Below are 20,899 nucleotides of genomic sequence, written 5' to 3'. Positions count from 1 at the left end.
GCAATGTGCCTCTATAACTTCTGCGATTTAAAAAATTAATAAAAAGGAAATGAAGTATTTAATGGCAGGGGGAGGGAAGAGGAAATGGCTATACAATCACTACCATAGTAATATGACATGATATATTCCACAAAGTTAATTAATGCAGCATTTTAGACTGTGAGGTATTTCTTCAGGAACATATGGACTGGGATGCATTAGATCCACATAGATAACCCTGAACCAACCAACATGACATGATCAATGACCTCATATTATAAAATGCTCCATTTGGAGTAACATTTAAAAATCTTGGAAATACCAGTAGTATATTACCCAGCACACTCTACAATTTCTTCCTTTCACTTATTTTCTTGTTTTAATTTTATTAAAACAACATGCATTAAACACCTATTGTTTACCCAAAATCATGGGTAATTATATATCGGCATTGGCACTGGCATATGTTGGCATTACCAAAATAAGAAAAAACATGGCTCCAGTTTTCAAGAAGCTTGTAACATACAAGTTGTGTAACATACAGTAACATTGCAATGACAGAAGAGTTCTACATCTGCACTGTTTGATATGGTAGCCGTTAAGAGCAGGCAGCTGGTAGGCATCTGAAATGTGGCTAACACAACTGAGAAACTAAATTTTTAAATTTAAATTTAAATAAATTTAAATTTAAACAGCCACTATGGCTAGTGCATACAGTATTAGACAGAACAGGTAAGACAAGGACAAATAAACAGGTAACTACAATGTATTACGGTCAGCACTAAACTAGAAGTATTACAAAGGGTATGAGAGCAAGGAAAAGGAGCACTGAGCTCATCAGAGAAGGGTTTCTGGGAGTACTGATAACTAATTCTTGAATGATGTAAACAAAGGTGAGGCATTACATGAAGAGGAACTAAAAACAAATAAAGGCTTAAAAGTGTAAAAGTGTATGGGTGGGGGATTAAAATCAGCTTTATATTCCTAATTGAAAAAAATTCATACTAGGGAGTCAGAGGAGAGACACTAGAACGGTAAAAACATGTTGGGGTCAAAATGTGGAAATACTGTATTATGTTTATGAGCTTGGTTTTATTATATAAGTAAAGCCATTGATGAGCTAAATTAGTAATTAATGTAATTAACATGGTTAGATTTGTACATACTTACAGCTGAAGTAAATTAGTGTAAATAGGAAGATAAGAAAATACTAGCAAAAATATTCCCTGGAAAAAGCCTGACAATCCTTCCAAAAAAGAATGAGCTGTGAATCACTTAAATAATTAAATTCTTACCTGACCTAATATAGCAGTCTAAGCAAATAAAACTCAACTACTCTATTCAAACTCCAAAAACTTAACTGGGCCTAAATTTATAGAAAGAAATGAAACAAATTAAATACCAGTATAAAAAATCAATACTTCAACCAACACCCATTTGAAAGTCAGCAGTTTTTAGCACAAAGGTGAGCGAATACATATTCTTACACTAAGTTCCTAAGACTTCCATCATGAGAATTAGAGAAATATTATCCTTCTTGTTAAACTCTGGAATATTAGCCTATTATTATCAGGATGCTTAAGTATCACTATAAGACATCAAGTTCCCTACATAAACAAAAGCCCTCAAAGATAAATTGAATGTACGAAGAAATCCTACCTTACCCATGAAAAACAAAAAAATTCCTCAAAACAGAATTTTTAAAAATCCAAATCCTTTCATCTCAGCATATACAAACTTTCAGTGCAATCCACAAAAATATTAGTGATCTATTTAATACTCCTTTGAATTTCCCATATGCTTTTAACATAAGCTTGACATCAGATGGGAAATTATACGTCTATACATGTACTTTTCAGGAGATGCTTCAAAAATAAAATAATTTTACAATGGAAATTTAAACAATTGTTTCCAAGGATATTTCAACATGCATTAAGTGTCACTAAGTAACAACAAAAGAAAAAAGGGGAAAACATTTTCAGCCAGAAAAACACTACCCAAGAATTTTTTTCAAGTAAGTTAAGGAAGCCAGATTACTTATAAATAATGTAACTGGAACAACAGAATATTTTTAGAATAGGATGAGCAGGAATTAGGAAATCTCTTCATGTGTAAAATATAATTTCATTTTATTCCTTTCTTAAATGTAAATTTTGGAATTCTGAATTAAGATGATTCCGTGAAGTAAATTAACCATACTGTGTAATCATACAAAAATGACTATACTTACACTTTACAAACTTGATTATGAGCACCGAAAAGTCACATAGCCTTGAATCACAATATTCTTAAAATAATTTAGCAAAACCTATCAAAAGATGCAACAGCCCAAGTAGTGTGACCAATTAAAATCTTATGAGTCAAGGTAGTTGGAAGTGGTTGTAAGGAAAGAGGAGCTATAGCAAGTAGGAAAATTAGCAAAGGCCATGCTGGTCAAGTCTATGAGAACTCTGAATAGAAAAGGTTACAGGGAGAACTGATTCTGCATAGTCACGGTTATGTCTTATTAAAATCACAACACTCTGGCAAGAAACTTCAGACATGAAGTTAAGTGAAAGGGAGGATAATCTGACACTATTTTTATTAGGCACAGTGCCCAAACCAGAACCTTAATCTTATAATCAAAGGCTCTTTGCTATTAACACCATGAAGACCCATTCACAATTTTTTCCATGATCTATCTTTCCAAATTGAGGGAAGAAAAGATTAACCGGACTAAAATAAATGATTAGCAGATAAATGGTTAGTGAATCAAAGCTGTTATCACACTAGTTGCCTTCAACAGTCTAGAGGGAATGAAACTGGTAGGTGAAAGGGTCTGAGGGAAGCTGAATATGTATCAGTGCAGAAAGCCTAAAGCTTATTCCTACTTGAGCTTTGAACTATTCTGTATTCTGAATCACCGAATAATTTGGTAATAACTTAGTATCAAATTTAAAAAAAAGGAGATTTTCTTTGAAAAAATTAAATTTAAAAAATGTTTTTTAAATCACTACTTCATATCACTATCTTTCACCTTCTTTTAAAACCTAAGAAAGAGAGAGGAATATTACACTTCAACTATCCTTTCAGTAGCCTTACATGCTACATAGGGAATGGATATTATTAACCAACTTAATAAATGACAAAACAAGAACCTTACATTATAAGGATAGCAAGCTAATGACAAACTCAATAGAATTTGGGTCTCTGAACGCCCCGGGGTTCATTCGCGTTTCTATTTCTTTTATATTATAACCAATTTTATCTACATTTCTGTGATGTTCTATTACCCTGAATATAGCCTAAGAGTTCAGGTTTAGTCATCCAGGAATAATACATATAAAAGTAATCAGCACTTTGTCTTAACGGAATACTAGCTCAGAACCCAGCCATGGAGTCATAAATTTTGTATCAGATAATCTAAGTTTTGACATATACATGAAGCACCAGAAAAATGTTTTGACATTAAAAGAATATACATTTATCATAGCATGATTTATTTTGAAAAATGTTCCCAACTATTTCAACTGTCAAAGCCAACACATGTATTTTAAATTATAAGCCAAATTTTTCAAACTGAAGTGTATCTAATCTGCTGGTGTCCGTTAAATATAACACATTAAACAGTTCAATACAGCTATATGAACAATAAAGAAAAAGAAAAAAAAACTGATCTTACCTGGTAGTTTCTTTTCTCAGATAATGTATGTCCATCAGTCCTCACCATAGAGTCGTGTCCTTTCCTCACAGTACTGGAGGCAATCAAATAGAACTGTCACTCAAGGGTCGTGTCACAGGAAGGACCGCCCACCAGTTCTCCCTCTAGAGTGGAATTATCCAAAAGCCGTCAAAATTACTAACATGTAAATATATGAACAGTAGCAAAAATATCCAATATGATACATAGAAAACAAAAAGTACTTTTTTAATGACATAACTGATCTTCCTCTTAACCACCTAGGGAAGGCTAGAGTGGCAGATACTTTGAGAAATTATTAAATATAAAAAAAACTCTTCCCTCCCACTTCTCTCCCCCATTAAAACTGTCCACCAGACCTCACACACAAGTTAGACGCTTATGGTGAATTAAAAAGAGGACCAAAAAACTAGCCCTCAACTGACATATTTCTTTTAAATATTCTCCTCTTAGTCTCAGAAATATCCAATTAATTCAAATTCAGTCATGTAATTTCAAATCATTCTCCAAATGCTTATTTATACAGCTGTTATTCATTCAGTTTATGAGGTTTATTCCTATGCCATAAGACTGGAATACATCATATATTCTCTGGATGGTTAGTAGATGTGAACTTAACTCAATTTTCTATTAAAATTTACTCTAAGGAAGAGGAGCAACACATGCCAACTTTCTGGATGCCTTTGTCCTTCAATGCACCAATTTTGTACATGCTCTAATAGAATGTATTTCTTCACATTAAACCAGAAAAATAATGGAGCTCATTTCTTAACCTGAACAGATAAATAATTCCAAAATGATGAGGCACTGTGAACCTCAGGTACCCCCCCCCAAATCAATGAAGCAGAGGTGATAGTCCCTAGAGATATGCTAATTCAAGAATATAAATTGAAAATGAAAGATCAAAAATTCAAAAGTGATACAAAGAATCTGTAACATATCTTTTCAAGACCAATGTCCCTCATCTAAGCTTTAGTAAAATGTTTACCCTAGGGAAGTAGTAAGTATATCTATTAAACTAATAGAATAATAGTTGCTAACCACTAGAAATTACATTCAAATTTAGAGCAATTATTTAACATCATACGAAATTTACTTTGGGAGAGGATAATAAAAACCTCTAATTTAAATTCATAGGAAGTATGAATCAATTTTATTAAAACCAACCAACACACACACACACACACACACACACACACACACACACACACACACGGATTACCTCTAAAAAGCAATAAGGACAGAAAACGTTTTCAAGGAAAATAAGTCATTGAAAATTAATATTATTACATTTAACTTTTAAAAAGAACTCACTTAATGAAAACCTATATTCCGTCTCTGGTTTTATATTTGGTCACAAACACAAAGTTAGTGGGTGCTATATTTTTACTTAATTTTGACCATCTTACATTTTATGTTTGGCTGACATACTTTAAGATGCCTGGCTCTAGGCCGAAAATGTTAATTGTTCATTACCAATTTATATGTACTACTGATATTAAGTATGTCTCTCTCAAAAATAGCAGACTTATTTTTTTTAAAGATTTTATTTATTTATTTGACAGAGAGAGACAGCGAGAAAGGGAACACAAGCAAGGGGAGTGTGAGAGGAAGAAGCAGGCTTCCCACTGAGCAGGGCGCCCGATGTGGGGCTTGATCCCAGGGCCCTGGGATCATGATCCTGGGATCATGACCTGAGCTGAAGGCAGACGCTTAACGGCTGAACCACCCAGGCGCCCCAAGAAAGACTTTTTAAACCTAAGTATAATTTACTGCCATAAATGTAAGCTTTATCATCTCTCAAGGAATTAGGTTATTCATAAAATAAAATTACCAAGTGAACTGATGTCCAAGAATAGTTAAGTGACATATATTCAGCTCCAACTTAATTTTCATGACTGTTATAAAATGAGAGCAAAACTATTTTATTATGCATCCCATAAAAAACATTAACCCCATTTTAATGTTAGTGTTTTATAAAATTAGTAATTTAAAACACTACCTGTCTTAACTCATGGCAACTCTGAATTCAATGGATAATAATGTAAAACTTCAGTTTTTTCTTACAGGGTAAAAATGTTTCCCTTATTAGTTATATTTAAAGTAAAGTGCATGCATTACCTTCACATTATGCTAGTTTCATCAAAAGATGTTAGAAATCTAAAAGCAGGCAAGGCAATTTTCAATGTAATTTAATGTATGTTGGCATAACCTAAACTATATAAGTTATAAAAAGACAATTAGGACTTTATATGCTAAATAATACTTAATTAAAAATAAAAGTTATTATATAATATGTAAACTTACCAGCGAAAAGTACTAACTTTGGAAAACTATGAATTTTAGTACAAAGGAAAAACTTGTTTTTGTTCATTTCTTTTGTTTCTCCCTCTTGGGATAACTTCAAGTATTTCATGGTTTAGGGTTTCTGTCAACAGCCACTATATGCTCTAAGGATTACATGAATCAATATTCTATATTGATCAATAACTAAGACTCATCATCTCCTTTTGATAAACAAAGGGAAAAAGGAACAAAGGTACTCTATTTTCTTCAAGGTAACCATAAAGAGCTAACGTTTTTCACCATTATCTTGTATTAAATAAAATGTTCAGTAATAGATTGCATTGACACTCACTGGGAATTAAAGGATACACAATAGATGAAAGAGAATGTAAGTATATATGTAAGAGTATGTGAAAAGCAGCAAGTATGAGAAAACATGCCTTCTAAAGCTGCTTTCATTCATTGAAGTTTATACATTGGTTTTCCTACAAAGTGCTAAATATTCAAAGTCAGAAAAGACCAGTATTTATAAAACTACAGTGAAATTTTCTATAAGGCAGGACGCCTTCCCAGATGGAAAAACAAAGACTGTATTTATCTTCCTGCCTTAAATAACTAGAAAATTAAGTAAAATATATAAAACAATAATTTTCAGACAACGGACATCATCTCAGGATCTGTGTCCTGAAACAGAACAGAAAAAAGAACAAATGAAGGAATAAGCCCTACTGCTTATGGAAGTATGAGGCTAAAACATAGGGAGGGGGAAGGCAGAACCTAATTAAAGCCCAATGGTTTCAGTGAGTTAAAGATCCAGAGCTAGGGGAGACACCAAGACACCTAGAATTTATAGGGCAAATGAAGAGAAGGAAGCTGCAGAGAAGAACTTGAAAGATCTGAAGACAATCAGATTGCCCTCAAGGTTTTAGCAGAGTAATTACCTGTGTACACATGTGAAAAAACTACTGAATACAGAGAAAAAGCCTCTGAAAAGTAGTCAGACCAATCCTCAGAACTCATGTTCCCATCAACTGGAGTAGGACAGTTTTAACACAGGGACAGTTTTAACACAGTTTTAATGGAGTTCAGAAGCTAATAAATGCACGAACAATGAAACCGAGTAAGCTTTAGACTAAGGATGTTTTGGACCAGCAGTAACAAAGTTAAAACAAGCCTCAAAAGGATGAAGCTACTTCTTTTTTTTTTTTTTTTTTTAACGATTTTNCATTCAAGAAGATAAAGAAAACTATGAATATGGTAACAGAAATGCAAGGGCACGGAAAAGACCTAAGTTAGCAACACAGAGGAATTTATGGTGACAGAAAAGTTCTGTTATCTTGCTTGTGGTGGTGGTTATAGGACTCTACATGTTTGATAAAATACCACCAGAATGATAAAGACATACCAAAAAAAGTAAGAGCCTGCAAAGACTGGTAGAATCTGACTTGTAGTCTAGTTATACTGCGTCAATTTTTTGCTTCAGTAATGCACTACAGTTATGTAAGATGACGTCATTGGAGGAAGATATGTGATGGGCATATGGGACTTCTCTGTGCTATTTTTTTTTTTTTTTTAAAGATTTTATTTATTTATTTGACAGAGATAGAGATAGCCAGCGAGAGAGGGAACACAAGCAGGGGGAGTGGGAAAGGAAGAAGCAGGCTCATAGCGGAGGAGCCTGATGTGGGGCGATCCCACAACGCCGGGATCACGCCCTGAGCCGAAGGCAGACGCTTAACCGCTGTGCCACCCAGGCGCCCCTCTCTGTGCTATTTTTTGCATCTTCTTATGAGTTTATAATTATTTGAAAGTTAAAAAAATTTTAAAGGTTCAAACTGATCTTCTAGAAATAAAAATTCAGTATCTGTAATTAAACATGCACTGGATAAGATTAACAGCAATCTTTTCTAAACTTTAAAGTTTAATGAACTGAAGATACAGCTAGCAATCAAAAAAAAAATTCCAAAATTAAACACAGTGAGAATAAAAGGAACTGTGGGACAATGAAATGTGAGACATTATTAAGTGAGACAGTGAACTATAGGGCAATATCAAGCAGCCTAACATTAACGTACTAGTGCCCCAGTAAGAGTGAAAGAGAGGGAAGGACAAAAAACAGTGACCACATTTTTCCTAAATCTGATGAAAACTATACTCATAGATTAAAGAACGTCAACAACCTCCAAACAGAACAAAACCCTCATAATTTTAAAGTCAAGTTGCTGAAAAACAGTGAAAGAGAATCTTAAAGCAGACAGAAGAGAGAAAGTATATACAGAGAAAAAACACAGGAATGACAGCGAGCTTCTCATTAGAAACAATGCAAAGCAGGGGAGAGTATATCAACATTTTTAAACTATAGAAGAAAAATATCTATCAACTAAGAATTCTAAATCCACGGGTGACTGGATGGCTCAGTTGGTTAAGCGTCTGCCTTCGGCTCAGGTCACGATCCCAGGGTCCTGGGATCAAGCCCCAGCTGGGCTCCCTGCTCAGCGGGGAGTCTGCTTCTCCCTCTGCCTCTCCCCTGGTTTGTGCTCTCTCACTCTCTCCCTCGCGCTCTCTCTCAAATAAATAAAATCTTAAAAAAAAAAAAAAAAGAATTCTAAATCCAGCTAAGATACCTTTCAAAAATACAGCCACTCTGGAAGAATTTGGCAGTTTCTTAAAAAGTTAAACACAGACTTACCACACAACCCAGCAACTGTGCCCCTGGGTATTTACCAAAGTGAACCAAAAATTTATATTCATATGAAAACCTGTTCATGAACATTTGTACCAATGAAGATGTCCTTTCAACAGATGAATGAACAAAATAGTATATCTATACAATAAAATTCCACTCCACAATAAAAAAGAACAAGCTATTAATTCATGCAATACAAATTTTAAATGTATTTTGCTAACCAAAAAAATAACCAAATGTATTTTGTTTTCCATTCATATGACATTCTGGAAAGGCAAAACTACAGAGACAGAAAATAGATCAGTGGTTGGCAGCAGATTGGAGAGGGGTAGAAGTGACTGACTACAAAGGGGGACACACAGGGAAACTTTCAAAGAGATGGAACTATTCCATATAACACTGATGTGGTGGATAGATAATGCTATACATGTGTTAAAATCCACAGAACTTCACAACATAGAGAATGAACCTGAACGTGTGCAAATTTTAAAAACTCAACCAGGAGGTTAGAAAGGCAGACCTCAAAAAAAGACTAATGGTATCATAAATGTATGATACAGCCACACCAAAGGGGGTATGTAACCTAAGTAACTTTAGAGAATGATGTTTTGACTGCTAACTGTAAGAGGGGAAAAGAAAACTCTACATAAATAGTGTATTCTAGTTGGTAAAGTGATTCCTCACAGAGCTATGGGTTAATAATTCTGAAACTGCTATGCATGTATACTGGAGGTAAACATGTAGAACAGACAGTGGTTGGTGGGAACCAGGTTTCTCACTATCAGAATAAACTTTGTAGCACTGGATTAGAGTCAGAAACATCTCTATTGGTATTAGTCTGTTCTCAATTTTAAAACACTTTAAATAAAGTAATTGTTCAGATCATTACAGAATCGATCATTTCACCGGTATATGTCACTTGAAAATAGATTAAAAGTTGATAAAATGCTAGGTGATTAACTGGTATGTCAAAATTATATTTCAAAAGATAAGCCTGATAGGGGCGCCTGAGTGGCACAGCGGTTAAGCGCCTGCCTTCCGCTCAGGGCGTGATCCCGGCGTTATGGGATCGAGCCCCACATCAGGCTCCTCCGCTGTGAGCCTGCCTCTTCCTCTCCCACTCCCCCTGCGTGTGTTCCCTCTCTCACTGGCTGTCTCTGTCTCTGTCGAATAAATAAATAAAATCTTTAAAAAAAAAAAAAGAAGAAAAAAAAAAAAGATAAGCCTGATAAAAGGGTATTTAAAAGATTTTTTAACAATGTAAACAAACCTTATTTTTAAAAGGCTCCAAATTTTACTGAATATTTGCAACTAAGTTAAATAACTTTATCTCTAATCTTTTTAACAGACTGGTCAAAGAATTAAATGTCAGGAATGCACAGTACTCTACGTACATGTATCACTAATGTCTACTCACGTGCAAAAATTTCTCTCAAACTCAAGATACTTTTCAAATAAATTATTGAATACACCAGTATAAATGGAAAAGGATAAACATTTTACACCTCCCTTTTCTGTGCTGAAAACCCTTAAAATAGAGTTAGTCATGCTACCAGCTTAATATCTGACAAGAACCACTAAGGGGAAAATACAAACCAAATCTTAATATGAGGAAAAAAAACCAAGTAGGCTTTTTATTCTAGGTGTTTCCCTAAATCAGAGCCTAATAAAAATAAAGCATGTAATATCTAGAATAAATGATAACTGAACCCCAATTTTTTAAAAAGATTTTATTTATTTATTCAACAGAGATAGAGACAGCCAGTGAGAGAGGGAACACAAGCAGGGGGAGTGGAAGAGGAAGAAGCAGGGCTCATAGCGGAGGAGCTTGATGTGGGGCTCGATCCCATAATGCCAGGATCACGCCCTGAGCCGAAGGCAGACGCTTAACCGCTGTGCCACCCAGGCGGCCCACCCAATTTTTCTTTCAGAAAAAAAATTTCTCAAACAAGAAAGTAGTGCTCATGAGTAAAATCCCTAGAATATACTTGATTGGAGATTGAAAAATAGTTATTAGCTTTATTCTCGTGTTCTATTAAATTTTAGCTGTGACATCATCATATAAAAATGTATACCTTGAATGGAGCAAGAACCAGAAAATCTGAATTCTAGGATTAGCTTGATCAATTTCTCCTCTCTCGCCACAGTTTCCTAAGGAGTTCGGGAATTGTATCTAAAACATCTGTACTTTGGCAGTCTTTACCAACTCAACTTTTAAACTACAATGTGAATTTGGTCAGGTTAAGACGGTTGAACCAGTTACACAGGCTTTATTTTTTTTTTTTTAACGGGGACATTATATTCCAAGTTGGCTATTAATTAAAACAGACTAGCAGATGGGACCAATTTCACTGGAGTTCAATAAAAGCTGAAGTAAGTGCACTTAGCTTAGCCATTATCTTGAAAATATTAGGGTTTCTCAAATACCAGAACTACATCAAGAAACTTCTTGTAAATAGGAAGAGTGTAGTTATAAAATGTTATGAACTTATTTTCTGAACTAATTTTTGGTTCAATCACATGGATAAATGTTTTTAATATTCTGAGTTGATGACCTGTGGTACATATAAGAAACGTGGGCAGATGAAACAGAAGTAAAACTCGAGAATTTCAGTTTCATACCAAACTGAGTCTGGAAAAATTGCCACATTAACTAAAAATAGTTTATCTGAACGTTTTCATAATACAGGTTTCATGGGGTCTGTAATTATCACATAAAATGTAAAGTTGCCTATATTTACGGAGAAAAAAAATGTAAATTGACAGTATTCTCTTAAAATCAATTTACTCTCTGGTTGTCATAATTTCATATTCTGTAACTTAATTTGGTGTGTCTTCGTTCTTCTGCAGTGGTAGTCTTCTTGATGCACTACTTCTAAATTTCTGTGTAGGTCTCTCACATACATACCAAGGAGGATCGTGGCCACTAGATACACAGCATTTACTATGAGTAGAAAAATCAGTAAATCATCTAAACACCCAGCATCTCAGGACAGAAATTTTCTACTACCAAGTCTTAAAAGTTCCCAATAAAATGAAATACAATAAAGACAGTCCCACTGAATTTAAATGACAAAAGTTCAAGCTTGGGAATCAAAGCTCGTAATTTATTTTAGGCTTTAATGAAATTAAAGTCCAAATTTAAGATAATCAAGGGCCTTCTAATCTTCCTACCACCTGAAAACAAGTTGTTTAACCTCTGAGTGATTCAATTTCTTCACGGGAAGATAAGATCTATGCAATCTAGCTCATGACTATGATCAAATAAATTTGTAAACCCGATTTATGATACATAAAACTTTATTTAAGTAACCGTTGTTTGAATTGACCAAACGAATGTGTAAACGGCCAAGTTACTAGTACTTGCTAATTTTCTGCCAGTTTAGAGCTAAAGAAAGCATTAAAATTAATGAATGTTTTAGAACCTTTCATTACTATTAGCTAAAAATCCACAAAGGTTTCCAAGGATTGAAGTAGCTACTGCCAGAGCAGTCCTTCTAAAATAAGACCAAGTCATATTAGCCTCACAATCTACTGTGGAATGGACACACTAGTTCTATTAATTCAACAAAGGAACTTGCTAAAGTTATAATCTATAATTAAAACGCCTTAAAATATATAACAACTCCCTTGTTACTCTGCCTCGTAGAATGGTTGTAAGGTCATTAAGCATTGTTATTTCATATCAGCAATTAAAAATACCACATGTGAACTAGAAATCTGGAAATTGCAACTCTACTAAACATTTTTATAGTTAATAGATATTTTTTCTCATAAAAATTTGTACAAGCTACTGATTCTAGTGATAATGTGATTATCAAAACTGACTAGTTCATATCCACTGCTTAGACCTCCCCACTTCATAGCAACTGATTAGGCTTACCAAATTATCTCTGAAAAAAAAATGATAATCAAGTGATAAAGGGAAATTATGTGACTTCTTATAAAAAGTAATTAAAAAATTGCTCCTGAGGGCACCTTAGTGGTGCAGTCGGTTGAGCAGCCAGCTCTTGATTTCAGCTCAGGTCATAATCTCAGGGTCTGGGATACAGCCCCATGTTGGGCTTCTCACTCAGCATGGAGTCTGCCTGAGATTCTCTCTCCCTCTGTCCCTCTGCCCCTGAGCATGCACACATGCTCTCTCTCTCAAATAAATACTTTTTTAAAAAAAAGTTGTCCTTGACATAAATCTAACAAATCAATTACATATATTTTTTAACTGTCAAAACTATTTTTCCAGTTTTCATAACAGAGTATTAAATAAAGCTTAAGTAAAAGAGCAGAAAATAATTACAGCTGCCCATTTAAAGATAACAGTCAGTGAACACTAACTACATACTTCCCAAACCCCTCAAAGTTTAGTTTTTATACAAAAGAGGCAAACTGTACACAGTTTTTTGTGTGATGGGCAAGGGAATGGCCAAAGGTACTCTGCAGTGGCTTGGTACATGACTTTCTAGGGCACTAACAGAGAGGAAAAGAAATGGGCATATTTATAGAAGACAGAAATGGGCTAAAGGATTTATACTGTTTTTTTTAATCACAGGATGCAAATAAAATCACCTTGGGATTTTTAAAAAAAATACTGATGTCTCCTCCCTTGCCCCTACTTTCATTAATTGGAAAAGAATGGAACCTGGTCATTAGGTGCTTTTTAAACTTCTCCAGATGATTCTAATGTACAGCCAAGGTTAAGGCTATCAGGCCTAAGGCTATACAGGAAAGTGAAATTCCAAAGTTTTCATCTCAGCGTAAGTATTGACCAAAAACAAACACTATAAAATCAAGGCAGTTTAAGAGCATTATTCATTTCCTTTGCATGCCAATGTGCCCTTTCCTTGCCTCTTATTTCTAACTCTGAGAAATAATGCTAAGCCTTAAACATTAATTTTTAAAATGTTTTAAAAATTCATTGAAATACACTCATTATTAAGTTCAGAAGTTGCTAATACAAGAAAGTAGATGCAAACATTACAATAAAACTTCGTTAGAAGAAATTTCTAACACAGTACAGGGTTCCCTCACTATCTGAAAGTTTGTATTATGCCACTTAGCTTTTACAAAAGACCTATATTAGTATCTGCTTTTGCTAAATGAAAAAAATCCAAAGAGGATTTTCATCTCTAGGAAAAGTTAATTGTTTCTTTGCTTTACGTTGTTTCACTTAGGTAAGGTTTCATAGAAATGCTCTAGAAACCTGCACTGAGGTTTTATTTTTGTTTTTGTTTTTTTTAGATTTTATTTATCTATTTGAGAGACAGAGCACAAGAGGGGGAAGGGGCAGAGGAACAAGCAGCACCCCCCCCACCCCGCTGCTGGGCAGAGAGCTGGACGTGGGCCTCCATCCCAAGACTCTGAGATCATGATCTGAGCCGAAGACAGGCGCTTAACCGACTGAGCCACCTAGGCACCCCTGTACTTAGGTTTTAAAAATATGTCCACAATCTTAACATTCCCTCCTAGAAATGTAATATTACCTATCATTTGCCAAGTATTACGCACTGTGCACTAAATACCTTACCTGTGTAATTTCCTGCAATCCTCAGAATAATTCAGTAAGGTAAACATAACCATCCCTTTTGTACAGATGAGAAAATAAACTGAGAAAAAGGTCAAGAACTAGTAGTAACTACAAGTAACAAGGCCAGAATTTGAGTTCATATCCGCTTCACTCGAATCCAAGTCTTAACCACTATGCTTTACTGCTTCTCATATATATTTTCATGAAAAATTATTTTTTTGCATGAAACCATTTCAAGAAACTCTAGCTGTCAAATAATACTTCTCCTCAAAAGCCTCATTCTTCTGCTACAAAGAAGAAATTTAGCAATGGGGAGAAAAGTAATAGACCTTACTCAGCTGGAGATTCAAAGTTCAGAAAGACCATGATCACGAAGTACCCACAATACCATTTCAGGCACAATTTCAGAAGCCAAGCACAGAAAAAATAGGCACGAACAGCTAAACTGTTTTTGTTTAATTTTAAGGCTGGCAGATTATTCTGGTCAACCGACGTCTTCTTGTCTGTCTCAGCCATGGAAATGAATAAATTCAATGTATCTTATCTTTACACAATTCTTCATGAAGAATTCATAAACTCCTTTAGAAATCCACTTTCTACATCTTTATCACCACCACCATAGTTCAAGCCACAATTATTTCTTGCCTAATTGGTCTCCCTCTATTTTTCCTCTAAGAACCATTTATTTACCAACCAATTTGGTCTAGGTACTAGTGCATTTTGATATCTAGGAGTCAGATGAAGACAAAACAAGCAAAGGAAAAGGAGGGAGCAGCAATGAGGGAGATGAAAACCAAGGAGGGTATGTAAGTATGTTCAAAGTTTACCAGGAAAAGTGGTACAAGGAAGAGCATAACAAACTGTTTCAAACACTGTTGATCAAAAAAAAAAAAAGACAAATTAATCTTTGGGTTTAACAGCATGAAAGTCAATCGGTAATCCTGACAAGACTAGTTTTGGTGGAATGGTGTAAATAAAAGCACTGACTGGATCAGATTCATAAAATAGAAAAAAAAAACTGGAAACAAAATACAGGCATCCTTTTCAAGGAGTTTTGCCATAAAAGTGAGGAGGGAATGGGAAATAGCTGAAGAAAAATCTGGATGTGAGAGAATCCTTTTATAAGACAGGAAAACTTACAGTATAAAGGGGAAAGCTGATGACACAAGACAGAGGGAGTAGTACTAGAATGAAGAGCAGGTATGGAGGGGATCTGTAAGAGATACTGGCCTTAGATAGCCAAAAGCGCATATCAGGAATATCATCAGAGTGAAGATAGTAAACGTACAGATTCAGGTATGTGGATAGAGCTTTGACTAAGTATGGAAATTCTCATCTGGTTGCTTCTGTTTTCCATTTTCTTAATAAAATAAGAAATTAGGTCATCAACTCAAGAGTGAGGATATAAAAAGAAGTATTAGAAATTTGAGGAGGGAGGAAAAGGTGTGAAACAGTGTTCTAAGAAAGTAGGAGAGTGAAGAGATCAGAGGAAATACTGTGAAGTAGCCCACTTATAGTTGGTATTCGTTGTTCTGCTCTTCTCCAGCCACATGCAGCTGCAGGGAGCACAGAACAGTGGTTGGCAGAGGTTGACTTAACCAAAGCTAGTGAATACAATGAAGCATAAGAAAGAAAAGGAGATTAAGAGTATAGGCAAAATAGTAATCATAATGATAGGTAAGAAAAGAAGTGAGGGTATATCTTACCATGTGTCTAAATTCTAACCATACTGGCTTTCTTTGTGACTCTCAAACACACCAAGTCAGTTCTCATCCTAGGGCCTTTACTTTTATTGTTCCTTTTCAATGACCTTCCTGCAAATTCTCACATGCCAGTTTCTTGACACTCACATCTCTGCTTACCTATGTCTTTCTTCAGAGAGACCTTCCCTAAACATTCACTATGCGAATTTTGTTCTCATGTGTTTACTGTCTATGGACATGGACTTCTTAGAACGTAAGCTCCTTGAACACAGAAACCCGTCTATTTTGCTTACCATTTAAATACTTAAAATGGTGTCACATAATAGATACACTTTACTGATTAAATGAGCCACAAAAATATGCTAAGTCTTTACTAAGTTTAATATGAAAACACCATTTTCCTTAAAGGTACTGCAGTAAAAACCATCTTGTCTGATAAAAACAAGCTCAGTAATCACAGGTTAATTTTAAAGTTGGCTGCCGCAAATATCACCCAAAAAAATACATACTTTGCAAATATAATGTACATTTATTCCCTTTGATATTTCCATGCAGGACTAGGCCTTTTCTTTAAGTTTAGGATTACTAATTAGGTTATCATATGATCTTTTTGTATAAACCACATCTATAATGCATGTCTTAAGATTTCCAGTTTTAATCTAGTTTACAGTTGAACAAGATCTTAGAGCTACTTAAATAACAGAATCTTTCTGAATTTTTATAAATATTTTCTAGTTTTTTTAGTAATTGTCTCACTATATAGCACTACTGGTTGACTCCATTAACAGTCCTTCTCCCTTGTGAATACTACAGTTGTTCACATGTTCAACCTTTTCCATATGTGTTAGGGGGAAATACTGATTAGTCTAAGCCAATATGACAATGCTACCCACTTCTCAGTAAATGATTTATGGAAGGGTATTTGAACCAATTCTGGCCATTGAAACATGAAGGGAAATCTAACGGTAGGATGTTAAGAAAGGGAGAGAAACCAGTCTTTCTTTTTCCCCTGGATGTTGTCATATCAGAATACCCCACCTAGAGTTACTTACTGAAGCCATCTTGTAACCATGATGAGACCTAGCTCAAGGAGAATAAGACATTCTAACAACTGGAAACAGAAAGATGGAAAGAAATTGGCCCTGGTGCTAATCACATAGCTGCTGCATTAACCAATACAAAAACTAACATTCCTCCAAATAGGTGAAAAAATGAGTTTTCTTTACTGTTTAGTTAGTTGAACCAAAAGCTTCCTAAACCTTTAGACTTATCTAAACCTAATCCATTAGTAATTTTTAAAGCACTTTTGGTAAAGTCTTTCCAAAGTATCCACCTTGTTTTTTATTAAAACAATTCTTTCTACACTTCTATGTCAGTAGTTTAGGTCATATTTAGCCTAAAAATTACATTAACATGGCCATAAAAACTGACTCTTAAGCATATAACTAACCTGACAGGAGACAGATATAAAAGTAAGCTAGAGTAGTTCACTAGCTGTTAAGTGCTCAGAATACTATGGACTATAGGAATTTGAAGCAATGGTTTAAAAGAACATGCCAGTTAAGCGGAAGTTTGTTAAGGACATCAGTCACAAACACATTTCTGTGTGTAACAGATTCAATATACAACAAAAAATATTGTCTTTGAGGGGACGATAGCTAAAAAATCCTATAAAAATTTAGGACATACATTTCCAGGAGAGAAATTAATGTTAGAGAAAATCTAGAGTCAAAGAAATAAGAATAAGAGCCTATTTAGTCTCAACTCCAGCTAAGCAGCACAGAAGAACACAGAATCTATAAAGAACCTTTACCCCAATATGTATTGTTTTACCGCAAATGAATTGACAACACTGACAAAATTCCACAATTCAAAATTTTCAGGCAATAAAGACAAAATGTACTATTTGCTTTATTTGCTTAAGAGCCAAGTTCATTTTATCATGTGTCATATTAAGGATAATTATAGCAGTGTGCCATTTCTAAGGGATATTTGTATCCCCAGTTAAGAACTACTAACTAGGTAAGTTATTTCAAATAGAAATTCATCACTTTGAAGCAACTATTCAGTATTAAAACAAAGATCCTTGATACTAATAATAATCATACTCTCTTAACTTCCTTCCAAAAATAATTACTGAGCTCTACCATATGCTAGTAAACAAATACTAATAGTAAAAGAGAAAGTGAGAAACAGCAATAAGAACTACAAAACTAGAGAATTTATTTCTGTAATAAAAATTCCACTTGTAAATATCCTGGGGTCAGAAACCATGTTTCCAAATTACTCTCCACGGAGTTACAATGCAATGAAGTAACACCAAGTTACAAATGGCAGTAATATTCACATCTTGATAACATTCCTTCACTAAGAAATGTACTTAATATGTATCAAACATCATTTAATGTTTACCTAACATAATAAACAATAACTTAAATGTCTTGGTGGCCTTATAGGAGCAGTTCTTAACCTGGGTTCTACAAATCCTCAGTCTGCTGATGAAACACAGAGGGTGCATGAACTTGAATAAGAAAGACATTACATCTTTATTGTACTAACCTCTGACTGCAATTTAGTATTTCCTTAATTAAAAATATAAGCAACAGGGCACCTGGGTGGCTCAGTCAGTTAACAGTCTGCCTTCAGGTCTCAGGTGGTGATCCCAGGGTCCTGGGATGGAGTCCCACATTGGGCTCCCTGCTCAGTGCGAAGCCTGCTGCTCCCCTCCCTCTGCCCCTCCTCCCTGCTCATGCTCTCCCTCTTCTCTCAAATAAATAAAAATCTACATAAATAAATAAATAAATAAAGTAAGCAACAAACTATAGCAGTATTACTTCTACCTGTGACTTTGTTACCATTAGAAACTACAGATATTTTCCTATCATCTTAGTTGCTTCAAATCTCAAATTTTCATTTATGCATTATTAGATTAAAAATCATACATCACTTGGGGCACCTGGGTGGCACAGTCGTTAAGCGTCTGCCTTCGGATCAGGGCATGATCCCAGCGTTCTGGGATGGAGCCCCACACCAGGCTCCTCTGCTATGAGCCTGCTTCTTCCTCTCCCACTCCCCCTGCTTGTGTTCCCTCTCTTGCTGGCTGTCTCTCTATGTCAAATTAATAAATAAAATCTTTTAAAAAAATCATACATCGCTAGACTTTGATACATGCATTACTGAATTTATTTGATATTAAAAACATTCTAATACATAGAGTCCTCATAAGCATATACATTTAATTTTGCAGGATTAAGATACTACTTTGGGAAAGGTTCCACATCCATCACCAGAGAGCAAATGAGTTCAAGGCCCAAAAAGGGGTAAGAACGCCTAGATTAAAATATCAGAACATGGATTAGATTGTTTGCAGAGGGTAACACCAAAGAACTTAAGGACTGAAAAGAGCCTCAGAAGCGTATTTAATTAAAATTCAGAGACAAAGAAATTGTGGCCCGGTGGGACTTAAGTGCCTTCTTCAAGGTCACACACCCAGCTATTTAGTGACAGGGCCAGAGAAAACAGAACCTAGCTTTTCTGATTCACAAACTAAAACTAAACCAACTTTGACGTGACTGGGATATAAGAAAGCAAGACAGGGCAAAGACAGCTCTGCAAATAAATGCCAAAAAGTTATTAGGAAAGAAATGAATTACATAGGGAGAAGAGCTAATTTGAAAAAGAAAACGACTGGCTGAGGTGTTAAAAGTGTTTTAAAATATATTCTGGGGGCTTCCGGCCGGCTCAGTCAGAAGAGCATGCGACTCTTGATCTTAAGGTTGTCAGTCTGAGCCCCAGGTTGGGTATAGAGATCACTTAAAAATAAAATCTAAATAAATAAAAAAAAATAAAAACAAATTCCACAGCATGACATGCCAATACAAATGTTGAAAAAAACAGTCAGAAAACCAATAGGTGAGACCCCTTTTGCATACTGAACACAAAGAAATGTTCTGAACATCAATATTCTAAACATTATTAAACATGATTAACATATGCTGTTTCTTCCACTTTTCCTGAAACAGGAACTTCTCAGTCTGTTTTCTCACTTTATAGAGAGAAATGGGTAGACTGAAAATTTTACTTTCTTCCTGATCTATAAGAATTACAACAGCATAAGCACAACAGTAAATATCAAATAACAGCTGGAATCAGTGTGAGAGAAAAGAAAGCTGAAACTGTGGCAACTGAGGGAGTCTGTGAACTACCTAAAGAAGGTAGTTGCTCTGCTCATCTCTAGCTCAATGCTACAAGAAGTGTCAACCTAGAATTCTGGATGGAACAAAAGTAGCCTTCAAGAATGAAAATGAAATAAATACATTTTCAGATGAAAGAAAACTAAGATAATTAATCACAAGCATACCTGCTCTGAAGAAAGGAATTTTATTTGGACAAAGAGAAACAATGCCAGAATTTCATGAACAACAAAAATGGCAAATAGGTGGGTATGTATAACAGACCAGGAGTTGGCAAACTTCTGTAAAGGGCCAGCCAGAGAGTAAATATCTCAGGCTTTGCAGGCCAAATGGTCTCTGTTGTAACTAATCAATCCCGAATTGTAGAGCAAGAAAAACCATAGATAATACAGAAACTAACTGGTGTGACTGTATTCCAATAAAATTTACAGACGCAGGTGGCAAGCTGGATTTGGCCTGCAGTAACAGTTTGCCAATCCCTGTGATACACTATGCTTTTCTTCTTAAATTCTTTAAAGTATGCGAAATAACTGAAAGCAAAATTTACATCACTGTCTCAAGAGGTATTTGAACCATGTGGATGTAACAACTACAACACAGAGGAGGGTGAAGAAAGGGAACTACATGGTGACAAGATTTCCATTTTCTAATTCAAGTACGAAAATATAAATTTTCAGTGCAGTAGGTTAACTGTACACCTGATTAAGATATATTCAACACCCCTGGTAGCTCTGAATATAACCTTATTTGACATAAAGCCTTTGTAGATGCAATCAAGTTAAAAAGAGGTCATACTAGATTTGGGTGGGCCCAAATCTGATGACTGGTATTTTACAACAAAAGAGAGTGAGG

General features: G+C 35.0%; 1 protein-coding gene across 6 annotated transcripts in view; it reads right to left on the bottom strand.

The window, feature by feature from the left end:
- Window positions 1–20,899, bottom strand: part of CNOT2 (CCR4-NOT transcription complex subunit 2) — a 118,380-nt gene that overhangs the window by 67,620 nt on the left and 29,861 nt on the right. For 2 of the 6 annotated variants that reach the window (XM_034644426.1, XM_034644429.1), the window contains exon 2: window positions 3,641–3,713. The exons of 1 other annotated variant lie outside the window; for it this stretch is intronic. In XM_034644426.1, the coding sequence (XP_034500317.1) occupies window positions 3,641–3,713 (73 nt within the window). Of the gene's footprint in view, window positions 1–3,640; window positions 3,784–20,899 lie in introns of those variants that run through there. 3 more of the 6 variants (XM_002922184.4, XM_034644430.1, XM_034644427.1) reach the window with 2 other exon arrangements.

The sequence above is a fragment of the Ailuropoda melanoleuca genome, chromosome 15 (assembly GCF_002007445.2).
Source record: "Ailuropoda melanoleuca isolate Jingjing chromosome 15, ASM200744v2, whole genome shotgun sequence".
NCBI lineage: Eukaryota > Metazoa > Chordata > Mammalia > Carnivora > Ursidae > Ailuropoda > Ailuropoda melanoleuca.
Note: the sequence above shows the minus strand (reverse complement) of the source record. Positions and strands in the feature narration are given on the sequence as shown.